Source organism: Populus alba, chromosome 10 (assembly GCF_005239225.2).
Source record: "Populus alba chromosome 10, ASM523922v2, whole genome shotgun sequence".
Taxonomy (NCBI): domain Eukaryota; kingdom Viridiplantae; phylum Streptophyta; class Magnoliopsida; order Malpighiales; family Salicaceae; genus Populus; species Populus alba.
The window spans coordinates 1,980,801-1,993,659 of record NC_133293.1 but is presented as its reverse complement, the minus strand read 5'-3'; the positions used below and the strand labels follow the sequence as shown (position 1 = coordinate 1,993,659).

The 12,859-nt window shown below is 32.3% G+C and overlaps 1 protein-coding gene across 1 annotated transcript; it reads left to right on the top strand.

Moving 5' to 3' along the window:
* The first annotated feature begins 5,899 nt into the window (after window positions 1-5,899).
* Window positions 5,900-12,104, top strand: LOC118036978 (probable histone-arginine methyltransferase 1.4). Its single transcript, XM_035042850.2, has 15 exons — window positions 5,900-6,314; window positions 6,490-6,558; window positions 6,854-6,953; window positions 7,483-7,626; window positions 7,826-7,929; window positions 8,044-8,142; window positions 8,227-8,296; window positions 8,572-8,668; window positions 9,446-9,500; window positions 9,887-9,970; window positions 10,177-10,254; window positions 10,643-10,746; window positions 10,878-11,050; window positions 11,129-11,280; window positions 11,827-12,104. The coding sequence occupies exons 1-15, from the start codon at window positions 6,096-6,098 to the stop codon at window positions 11,911-11,913; spliced, it is 1,635 nt and encodes a 544-aa protein (XP_034898741.1). The 5' UTR covers window positions 5,900-6,095; the 3' UTR covers window positions 11,914-12,104.
* Window positions 12,105-12,859: the final 755 nt, after the last annotated feature.

Here is a 12,859-nt window from a genome sequence, read left to right as displayed (position 1 = left end):
GGGGAATCGATCGAGAGGGAGAGGGAGAGGGAACATGTAACAGGGGAATGGGAGAGGAGAATTGACCGTGAGGGAGGGGGGATGGGAGAGGGGAATGGAATTATAAGCTTGTGAAGTTAGGGGAAGGAAATTTAAAGGCTGCGTGTTTGTATAATGTGAAATGAAAATGTGAAGTCAGGAGAAGGAAATTTGAAGGCTGCGTGTTTGTATAATGTGAAATGAAAATGTGAAATGAAAGAGATGATGAGAGTTTAGCAGAGAATGTGAGCTCCTATTTTTTTTCCATGTGTTTGTGCGAGAGTTAATAAGCAGGGTTTAAATAAGCTTAAAGCTTGTTGTTAATTTTTTATTACTTGGTGATTTATATATCTCTATATTTATATGAATGATATAAATCTACTTGTTGTTATGTAATCATGTGAAATGACTACCTTAATTATATATGGTCATATTATTATTGTGAATAATTACACCATTACCGTGTGAAATAGGATATTTAAATACATGTTACATTAATAAGGAGAATTATAACAGAATAATAAACATTGTTTGTCAGCTTCTTTCAGCATAATTTATTGTATTGATTGTGGAAGTATTTTATATGTTTTTTTTTAATATTCATTTCCCCATATTTTTAGGTTTTGTTATCAAAAAACTTTACTTTCATGTTATGGATAATAAGATAATTCATGCAGCATGTATGGGAGCAGCTGTAACTGTGATAGCTACAGGGGTAGCTATTAAACAAGAAAGAAATAGAATTTATGTACCAAGAGAACCACGTATAAATGCAATTGTTCAATGAGAATTCTATATTGACAGCATTTTGAAATGAGGTGATAGACATTGCGTTGAACAAATTCGTATGAAACCTGTTGTCTTATATAGATTGTATGATATTCTCACAAGTCGTGACCTATTACGATCAACTCAAAATGTGTCTATTAAGGAGCAAGTAATTGTGTTCTTGCAAATTGTAGGCCAAAACCAAAGATTTCGTGTTATTAGTTGTATATACTATAGGTCTGTTGAAACTATCCATCGTTACTTTAGAATTATTTTAAAAGCAGTTCTTAAGTTATACAAACACCTTATTAAATATCCAGAGGATACAGTTCCAGTTGAGATAATGAATAATCGAAGATTCTATCTTTATTTTAAGGTATGAAAACAATACCAATATTTTTATACATTAATTAATTACATCTACAAGAAAAGGTTATAAATTATTTTTTCATGTTTATATAGGATTGTGTGTGGGAGCAATTGATGGTACCCATGTTCCTGCAAATGTTCATGTTGAGATTCAAGGAAAGTTTCGAGGTCAAAAAGAAGGAACAACACAAAATATTTTAGCAGCTATAACTTTTGATTCAAAGTTTATATATGTTTTAGCTGGTTGGGAAGGAAGTGTCCATGATTCACGGGTTTTAGGTGATGCATTATCAAGACCTAATGGTCTAAAAATTCTAGAAGGTATATAATAAAGTATGTATTATATGCAATAAACATATAAAATGTCTTGTTACATAAAGATAGTAATAGGTTTTTGTTTTTTAATTTGTAGGGAAATATTATCTCAGTGATGCTGGTTACGATATTCGAAAAGGAATCATTTTTTCTTTTCATGGAGTTCGATATCACTTGAATATGTTTATAAAACGTTCACCAGAAAATGAAAATGAGTTATTTAATCTTCGACACTCTTTATTGAGAACCATTATTGAGCGAGGGTTTGGTATTTTGAAGAGTCGTTTTAGATCAATTGATGGAAAAATTTTTTGGTCTTATGAAACACAAGTAGATGTTGTGCTTGCATGTTGTATTATTCATAATCACATAATAGGAGTAGATCCTTATGACTTTTTTATGGATGAAATATGTTCGGAAAGTGAACCAATTAGATGAACAATCAACTTAAGTCAACGTGAGGAAAGGGAAGAGAATAAGGAGTGGATAACAAAAAGAGAAATGATTGCATCAACCATGTGGAATGACTATAACACTCAAAGAAAATAGTAATTGAGTGTTAATTATATGTGTTTGTTTTTATTATGTCTTACTTGAGTTTGTATTATCTTTGTTTTTATATATAGAGTAGATGTTGACTTTATTATAGTTTCTCTTTTAATTGTTAATTGTAGTTTTTATATGAAATTTATTAAATCTAAATATTGTATGATTTTATTTTGTATAAATTTATAATTTCTTTTTTGTAGAAATGAGTTCCACGTAGAATGAAAAATGCAAGGGCAAGCACTTCACATGGTCTAAGTCAATGTCTCACATGTTGCTTGAGATATTAGCTGAGGAGACACTTAAAGGAGGCAAACCTTCTTCGACCTTTAAAGCAGAATCTTTTATTAAGGTGGCTACAGAAATCAGTCAAAAGTTCAATGTTCAATGTGAGCCTAAGCATGTGAACAATCATCTCAAGACTGCTACATGCCTGCTTGCTAAGATGGTTTGAATATGTCGAAAATTTGGGTTCAGACTATGTTTGTTATTTGACAAGTATGTTTACTTGTTTAATTCGGTCTAGCATGTTTATGTTTGTAATTTGAACTAATATGTATGTATATGACATCGAAACGTAATATTTATGCATGACTATGTTTGATGTTATGTATTTATATTTATTTCTTGATGCTTATTTGATATATATTAAAGGGATAATTGCCTTTATCCATAAAAAAAAATTATCCAAAAAAACCCATTAAAATATTTTTATATGTATTTATCTTTTAAAAAATTCTTCATACAAAAAAAAAAAAAAAAAAACCCAAATATATAACTTTTACCATAAACTAATTTGGCTTTCTTCATATGAAAAAAAAAACTTATTTTAAGCTTTTAAAATTGAAAAAAAAATATTAATAGGTTTTACTTAAAAAATATTTTACAGGCTTATTTCTATATAATATGATATGACATATATAGTTATATTTTATAAAATAAGCTATGTATGAATATAGGATATAGTAATAAAAAAAAATTCATCATTATACTTTTTAGATTTCATTTTTTTATTGTAAGTGATTAAATATTTATATTAAATATTTTATATATATTAGATAAACCTGAAAAAAAAAATTAATTCATTAATAAATTATTTTCCAGTTTATTTTCCATAACACAAACAAACACTGAAAAGTGTTTTCCAGTTCATTTTCCATAATATTGCCAAATATCGGAAAATAGTTTCTCGGAATTTATTTTCCAGAAATTCACTTTTTCCGGAATTCACTTTCCAAAAGGAAACAAATTTCCTGCAAACAAACGGAGCTTTAAAAAAAAAAAAGAGTTACAACTCTATTTTTATCTGCACATGTTTTAATGATCAACTCTTTTATGTAACAAAATAATATAATTAACCTTTGTAATATATAAATTAAAGCAATTTAAATTAAAAAAATATTAGTTGATTAACCACTTACCAATTACATGTAAAAATATATATTAAAATAATATTTTTTTATTTAAAAAAAATTACTTTTGATATAATATATCAAAACGATCTGAAAATATAAAAAAATAATTTTAAATAAAAAAATCAAATTTCTAGAAAATGCGATTTGAATCGTAATACTATTTTAAAACATGTTTTATATCATAGTAGCAGTTATTTTTCAGAATATTTTTCACTTAAAAATATTTTTAAATAATGTTTTTTTAAATTATATTTGAGATTAATACATTAAAATTATTAAAAAATATATAAAAAATAGTTTTAGTCCATTCTTGGAATGGAGTTATGACAACGTGCTTATTGGTCTAATGATGTATTTAATATCAAATAAAGAATAATAATTTTTTATAAATTCATATTATTTTATTCCATGATACCACATTAAAGAGTGCAGACACCCTCATCTTATATTCAATATATGATATGGATTGGCATTTATTTTATTTCTCAGTAAAATTTGAAATTATAGGGGTTGGGTGGGGGGGGGGGGGGACAGCACGGGAAGAAATAATACAAATACAAGCATGTGCTGAAAAAATTATATAATGAATCATGCTTATTCTTAGACACTGTGTGTCAGCGACCTTGCCAGGCAGGTTTCCCTGCAGGAATTGGGGTAACTGCCACACAAATTTTTCAACTATTTGTTTTTAATTTTATGTCTAGATCTAAGTCTCACACAATCCAAATTTTTTTTGATCCGAGTGTCTGGTTGGAGTGAACAAAAAAGTGGCATAATTATACATCTTACATAACAATAATTATATAGAAACATACTTTCATAGCATATTATTATAATTGAATGATTATAAATATATTTAAATTATTTTTTTTAGCCATAAAAAAAGAATTAGATGACCACAACCTATGATATAATTTAGTAATCTCAAATGCAAGACCATTAAATAAGCTTTTTTATAAACATGTGTGATATCTCCATGTAAAATTCTTAATTACGCTAGTTTAGTGCTACATAGCAGGTACAAAAAATCCCTCATGCATCGGTTTATAAGAACAATTTTTTTTTTTTTATGAATAAAAATAATATAATATGCATCATTCTTGGCAGCCATAATTAATGTTTAATCTTAATAGAATATCGATTAGGAACACTTAAAAAAAATATTTCGATACAATAAAAATCTTATAATTATAATCACTTTATTATTTTCTTTGTAAAATATAATTGTCTGGAATATTTTTTTTTATTCTTGACTTGACTTGTTAATCAAATATAAATAAATATTAACAATATTTTTTTTTATATTAGTAATAAACTTGTTTTACGCGAACAAAGTTAATATCATGTATAATTAATTGACTTCCTTCAAGTTATATATACTACCACCAATATCATCCCTAGAATCAAGTATAATTATCTTTATAACCATCTAGGTGATGGTCCAGTGGTAAGAACTTGAGACCAAGAGGTTTGCTCCCTCTGTGGTCTCAGGTTCAAGCCCTGTGGTTGCTCATATGATGCTCACCGGAGGCTTACATGGTCGTTAACTTCAAGGTCCGTGGGATTAGTCGAGGTGCACGCAAGCTGGCCCAGACACCCACGTTAAACTAAAAAAAAAAAAGAAGTTATAGTTATCTTTATATGATGACAACTAGAAGGTTATATGGTCGTTAACTTCAGAGCCCGTAAAATTAGTTGAGATACACACAAGCTGGTCTGGACATCTACGTTAATAATAATAAAAAAAAAAATATAGCTATCTTTACCTAGATATAAATCAATGAATGAAGATGGAGTGAAAGGAAACAACTTGAAGGTTATATGAATGAAGTTAGCTTAAATGCATATGCTTCATTTAAAAATGCATATGCTTCATCGCATATTTATCGCACCCAAGTAAAGTATCTTCCATGAATCCCTACCACGTGAACACATTCACTCCCGCACCTCAAGCAAAGTGGCAAACCGCCGCCCCTTCTCCTGCCCACATTTTCATACTCCATGCAAATCCATATACTAACACATGATACCAATTAACTGTAACTGTAATAATAATTATTTTTTAAAATATTTTTATTTAAAAATATATTAAAAAAATAATATTTTTATTTTTTAAAAATAATTTTTAATATTAATATATTAAAACTATCTAAAAATAAAAAAAATTATTTTAAAATAAAAAAATTCAATTTTTTTTTAAAATGCAAAAATAAAATAGCCTTACGTAGTCATGAGTTTGATGGAGAGAGAGAAAATATCAATTTAAGAATAAAATAATATATAAATATTGATAATTTTTTTTTAAAGATACAAAAATAAAAGAGCTTTACGTACCTCATGAGTTTGACGGAGAGAATCGTTACCCCTTCAGGAAAAAAAGATCAATTTGAGAAAAAAAATAATATATAAATATTGATTAAATAATGTTTTAGAACTTAAGGGACCATCTAAAAATGATTTTTACTCATCACATGGCACCCAAAAGATATTATGCTCTCTCTCTGTCTTTTTGACGGCTCTGAGTCTAAGCTTCGCGCTTTTTTGTAAAACCCTAGTTTTCACTCACTCACTCATCCATTGCAGCTCCTCCTCCTCCTAAACATATACATATAGTAAAAATAATAAAGATAAAGATAAAAATAATAATCGATCGAGGTTTCAACAATGGAGATTCAAAAACAAAGCAAACAACAACAACAAGAGTTTGCTTTAGCATCAATAACCGAGCTTGCTTCTTCTTCTTCGACCTCGTCGTCTTGTTCAGATTCTCAATCAGTACCGGTAATTGCTAGGTTTAGCGCCGACAATGGAGTTGCGGGGCTTCGATTTAACCGAAACTCTGAATCAACTGATTCTATCAGTGTTGATGTCAGAACTGCTCAGGTCAGTCAGTGTTTATTCTTAGTTTCTTTTTAATTTTACTTTAGTAATTGTTGTTTTGTTAGTTTGTGCTGTTGCCAATTGGTAGAAATAATGATGGTGAATTTTATGGATTATATAAGATATATGAGTAATGATGGTGTTTTTTCTTTTTTCTTTCTTTTTTGATATTGTTCAGTTATTCAAACTAGGGCCTTTACAATCAGTTTGCATAGCTGAAGCTTCGGGTGCTGGCACGGGAAAAGAAGTACGGAGTTTTATTGTTGTTCAAATTATGTAGTTTTTTGTTTTAACTATATGCAGTGAAAGGGGACCTGTTTTTTTTTTATTCCTGACTTATTTCACTTGTTTAGTTAGTAGGGAAATTGGATCTCGTGTTATGTGGATGCTTGCATCTCTTCCTTTAAATACACATGCAAATTGCAAGATGTCAATACCCCCTTGCCACGAGTTGTTTTTCTTTGTACTTGGCTGGTGATTGGTATTGCAATGAATGATGTCGCTTTTATGTTCATAATGTTAACAGTATTACTTTTTACCAGAAATATTCAACAGGAGTCACTGTCCAATTTAGAAATGAAGAGGAGAGCAGGGCCTTCCATTGTGCATTTGAGCAATGGAAGAAGAAAGACACTGTTCAAGGTGCTGCTTTGGAAATTTTGTCACAGTTTATTATAGATAACTACCTGGTATAACTTGAAGATACCCCCTTGTCACATATCCTGACTTCCCCCTACTTTTCCTCTCTCTCTCTTCTCTAGAAGCTCATGTCTTTTGATTACATCACTTTGATAGTGGTTATTTGCTTTAAGTTTCCCTATAAATAAATCCATGCAGAATCATGGAAGTTGGAACTCCAAGATGCATTAAAATACTTAATGTTCATTTGTTAATTGTGAAAATTTTGTAATGGATTTTGTCCTTGAAAAACTCTTAACCTTAAAAATGGAAAAATAATATCCATTTTGCACTTTGCATCTAGATGAGGATTTCAATTTCAATTTACTCCTTCTAGCTTTCTAAGCAATTTGGAAGTTTTGTCCAATCTAAACAGAACAGACAGATGTCATGTTAACTTTTCTTATGTTTTGTGAAGTTGTCAGAATGACCTGCTTTCTAATCCACAAGTACCTGTAATTTGCTTCTGAGTGTTGGCCATTTTCTTTTCCAGGAACATTGATGCCTAATGGAGCAGTCACGTCTTGTAAAAGCAAGTTTGAAGATAAAATAGAACCATCATCTGCCAAAATGTATTTCCATTATTATGGGCAATTGCTACATCAGCAAAACATGATGCAAGATTATGTGAGGACAGGTTAAATTGCTAACTATTCTGTTACTCCTTTCTATCTTATCGTAGATGTCCGCTTTCAATTTCTTAAGCTTGACAAAGCCTCACAAATCACGATGTTCACTAGTTTACTGCATGTGCTCAAAATGCAAAAAATCTATGATGGACATGTCATTTGAGTCAGATGGCCAGTGTGACAATGTAAGCAAAATTAATGTTTCAGGAACCTATTACGCTGCAGTCATTGAGAACCGTGCAGATTTTCTTGGTCGTGTGGTGGTTGATGTTGGTGCTGGTAGTGGTATTTTGTCATTATTTGCTGCTCAGGTATACTTATCTTTTGACTAGTTGAATTTATCGTTCCCAGTGCAAAAATCTTGCATATCTGCTTTTCTGGATGTGCTTTTACAAGCTGATTATGTGTTCCCTTTCTCCAATCAGGCTGGTGCAAAGCATGTCTATGCTGTGGAAGCATCTGAAATGGCAGAATATGCCCGGAAACTGATTGCTGGAAACCCATCACTTGGGGAAAGGATAACAGTGAGACTTTGCTACGTACTTCAATTTGTTTTTCTTTAATGCTGTTCATCTCATTTTGCTCAAGTCAATATCATGTGAATGTAGGTAATAAAGGGTAAAGTTGAGGAAGTTGAATTGCCAGAAAAAGCAGATATTCTGATTTCTGAACCAATGGGTAAGTTTATGCACCATCTTTACTTTGCCATTCCAGTAGATGATGAAATTTTCTAATAATGCCAAGCACCTTTTTTTCATCAATGGATTTTTCTGCTCTGTTTATTTTAAGCCTCAAATGCCCCTTCTCCTGCTGGCATGGGGATGAGTTTTGTCAGCAAAAAGATGAAGAATGTTTCCAGGATTGAATGAATTGACAGATAATATACCGAGTGCTTGTAGATAGCAAGTCCAAATTTATATTTTTCTTGAATTTTTCTGGGACTTGTCTTGTAGGTACCTTGTTAGTCAATGAAAGAATGTTAGAGTCCTATGTGATTGCAAGAGATCGTTTTCTTGTTCCAAATGGAAAAATGTTCCCTTCAGTTGGAAGGTAAATAGTGACTCTCCAATGCTCCTTTTCTGCTTGATTTCTTAGATCTTGGATGCATTTTGTATAAGAATATTTGACTCCTACATGACTGTGGTAGTTGCGATCCTACTGCAAAGTTTTCTTGTTCTCATGCAATTGCTAGATGACTTCCAATTGGAAAGTAACCTCATGATTATGGTGGCATATATCTTCATCAAGATCTTCTTGTTTCATGTAAAATTTGTAGGTAATGTCAACTTTTTAATGATTTTGCCTGATGGTTTCACATGCCCCTTCTACTCCATTACCTGATTTGATGGACAAATTGGGTTCCCATTTTTCTTCCACTTAAGTGATGACACCATCCAGTCAACTCTTTTGACAGTTTCTTCCCCTTATACTATGTCTCTTTACAGTTCTTCTTGTAAAGTCAGGTTAAGGTATGTTTTGATTTGAAGTTTGTTCCTGGCATTTGGAATCTTTCAGATCATGAAGTGTTGTTAGTAATGCTTGGATCTTGTTTTCTTATTAGAGACAGACTTGTAATATATGCTTCTTGTTGCCACCAGCTTTTCAGAATGTTATTTTTTTTCCTAGAAAAATAAAATCATAAATCTGTACATAACTGCATGCATTTTGTTTATTTTTCCAGTGTAAATTACTCTTGATGGTCTCTGTATAATTTTTTTTATCTTTATGCAAGTATTCTCTTGTGCTCCAGGATCCCGTGTCTGCAAACCCAAATTTAATTGATCTTTTATTTTAGATTTTATTAGTTAAAATTGCTTGCTTTTGCAGGATACACATGGCACCTTTTAGTGATGAATACTTATTTGTTGAAATTGCAAATAAGGTATGTACCTAGATCAATTATGCTGAAGTCATTCTATGAATAACTTGATGCAGCCTGTGCACCTCTTTGTAGCAGTGTGACAATTTCAAAAAGTCATGACTGATTGGTCGATTTCTTATTTTATATGCCTAAGCCTTGCAGCAGTGTGACAATTTCAAAAAGTCATGACTGATTGGTATATGTCTAATCGTTGTAGCAGTGCGACAATTTCAAAAAGTCATGGCTGATTGGCTGATTTCTTATTTTATATGCCTAATGTTGCAATGCTAGTCAAGTTTTCCCATTGATATCATGAGTTCTCTTGATTAAACTGTTGTCCATTCCTACCATTAGTGTGTGTTGATATAAATGTTGTGTTTTTCTTATTATTGGTTTTCTCGATGCAGGCCCTCTTTTGGCAGCAACAAAACTATTACGGTGTTGATCTGACACCCTTGTATGGATCTGCATTTGGGGGATACTTCTCTCAGGTCTTTTTAGATTTCATTTTTCTGGCCTTGATTGAATCATTAAATTACATTTTGGTTGACTTGCTTGGATATGCTCTCATCCTGTTTATAAACCAAAATATTCATGTTTTCCGTGGAGAAAATACCTTCTTAAGTGATTACTTCTGATTCTGTGATATCTGCACCATCTTTTGTGATCATTTTTCTGATAATCTGATTGCATGCAGCCTGTTGTAGATGCTTTCGATCCAAGATTATTGGTGGCTCCTACAATTTGTCATGTTTTAGACTTTACTGAAATAAAGGTATAGCCCTTTATTCATGTGCAGTTGCACTTCTTGTTAGCTGTTTTATATAATGCCTGCTCATTAAGGAAAATTATTATGATTTTATCCTCCTAGTTTTGTTTCATCTTGAATTCTTCAGGTTTAGCTTACATTTTGTTTTAAAAGTTTCTGCTGCACAACAACCTCCTCTCTATGGAATCTAAATAGTTAGAACTATTGGCTTTGTATTCCACCTTAGGGTGGTGCATTGCTGAGTGCTGTACACCTGAAGCAAGTTTTGCTTCCAAAGCTTTTAGATCTCTGTTCTCTCTTTATGAGCGACTCTTGTTCCTTTCTCCATGATGAAGTTACTGCCTTGACAATTCTTGGTTCAACTCATCAAAACTTTTCTACTTTTCTTCTGCAGGAAGAGGATTTATATGAGATTGTTATACCTTTGAAATTCATAGCCTCTGTAGGAACTAGAGTTCATGGTCTGGCCTGCTGGTTCGATGTGTTATTTAATGGGAGGCGAGTACTTGTCCCTGATCTTCTTACCTTTGTTTTAGCTTGCATTTTACACCTGCAGGATGATTTCCTTGTTACATGTTTTTCATCCCACAAATTTATTGGCTTCATATGGGAATCACCTTGATCTGCAGTACTGTACAAAGGTGGCTTACAACTGCCCCTGGTGCGCCTACCACCCACTGGTACCAATTACGTTGTGTTCTGTCTCAGCCACTCTATGTGATGGCAGGACAAGAAATTACCGGCCAGCTCCGGATGGTTGCCCACAATGCTCAGAGTTACACTCTATATTTAACTTTGTCAGGTTGGTTTTTGTCTTCTCATGTTTGTCTTTCTGATTTGTTTTCTTCCTTTTCTAACAAGTTACGATAAACTCTAACAGCTAAAATGTGGGGCCCTGGTGCTGAACAAGGAGGAATACTTCAGACATCATCATGCAAACTCGATCTAAAAGAACCATATTACAGGATGTCCCAACCACAAGCTTATGCAATGGCACAAGATCAGCAACCACACCAGCCAATACACACTCAGGTGATGACTAATTATATATCAGCTTTAATCTTTATGATCAATTGGTTAGGAGAAGAAAATATGCACATTGAATTATCAAACACAAAATCCGATGCTCCAAATCTATGAATCTATGCACCTAGGTTACCATCTTTACATTAAAACAGTTTCCAACACACCTCTCTGAATGTAATGGTATGTAGAAAGGTGAACACCGTAAGGTCTTCCCACTGCCATGTGAATTGTATATAACTTGGCCATCCTTTGGGTGAAGTATTGGATGCACATGCAGCGTGCTCTTTCCTTTGATGATATATGGCTTGGAACATACAAAGCGTCCATGTATAATACTTGAACAAACTGACCACCCTAGTGTAACAGTTTCATTTAGAAACTAGGTCTCATGTAGCATTTTGGTACCAAGTGATGGTTTTGAGCCATTAAATATGCCTAGGCAGTAGCAGAAGAAGAATTAGAGGAGATATTAATAAAAACTCATGATATTTGGATAAAGAATTGCTTCTTTTTACCTGAGACAACTAGTCTTGAGTTTTCATCTTCTTACAGGATATACACATTCAAGCAGCGGAAGATTTAGAGGAGCCTGAGTTGATACAGCCACCACCTCAGAATTTGGATGGCCAGCTCCAGTAAGTTAATAATGGAGCCTTACAGGCTTGTGACAGTTTTTAACATGGCATATCTTTGTTACACATAATTGCTTCATCTATGCAAGGGTCCTTCATTTATTAATTGAACTCCCATCCTCCCTGCCCCGTTCAGTTCCCTTGTAAATTAGATAAAATTTCAAGAGTTTTTATCAAATTTATTGCTTTCAGTGGTTACATTGTGGACCTTGTTTTACCATTTCATAATTATTTTAGCTGGTTTAAGTAATAAAAAAATCTCCATCTTGGTCCACCACAAAATATAAATACGAGATGGTGTTAGTCTCGACGGAAATCAACAATCCGTTCTGGGAGCATTTCTTGTTTCAATGCTCTGCCAATAGGTAAAACCTCAAATATTTGACTACCCAAAAAACTTGCAGAAATGAATTTTCAGTTGGGTTTGGTTTTTGATAAAAAAAAATCCAATTAAACTGGATTTTTTTTTTTATATATATATTCAAACCGCAGTGAATTGAAAACTGGTCCAAACCGTTTGATTTTTTTTAAAAAGAACAGGTGGGGTTTATAGTCAAATCTAGTTGCTTAATTTGTTTGGGTTTTCATGTTTTTAATTGGGCTATTTAAATCTTTATGGATTTTTTATAGTTAAATTCAAAATTTTCCTCATTTATTATAGGACATTCATGTCAGGTTAAAATTCTAAAAGTAGCCTAAACCAAATCATCTAGCAAATAATTCTATCGCTAATGAGAACATAAAAAATGTTTCTTTAGCATCGTGCAAATACAAGAAATAGTTACCGGTGACGTGTGTATCACATCCAGATATATTGGTGGCGTTTGTCAAGACTGTTGCGTTTGTCAAGACTAGAGATTGAGGGTTGGCTGTGGATAAGGTAGATTGAGATGATAGCGAGACAGAGATTAGCGATGGCGGATTGCGAGACGGGGAACCAGCGACACAAAGCA

Coding starts and splice junctions, on each gene's coding strand:
- LOC118036978 (XM_035042850.2), top strand. CDS start 6,096: ATGGAGATTCAAAAACAAAGCAAACAACAACAACAAGAGTTTGCTTTA. Junction 6,315..6,489: donor TTGATGTCAGAACTGCTCAG/GTCAGTCAGTGT, acceptor GATATTGTTCAG/TTATTCAAACTAGGGCCTTT. Junction 8,143..8,226: donor CACTTGGGGAAAGGATAACA/GTGAGACTTTGC, acceptor ATGTGAATGTAG/GTAATAAAGGGTAAAGTTGA.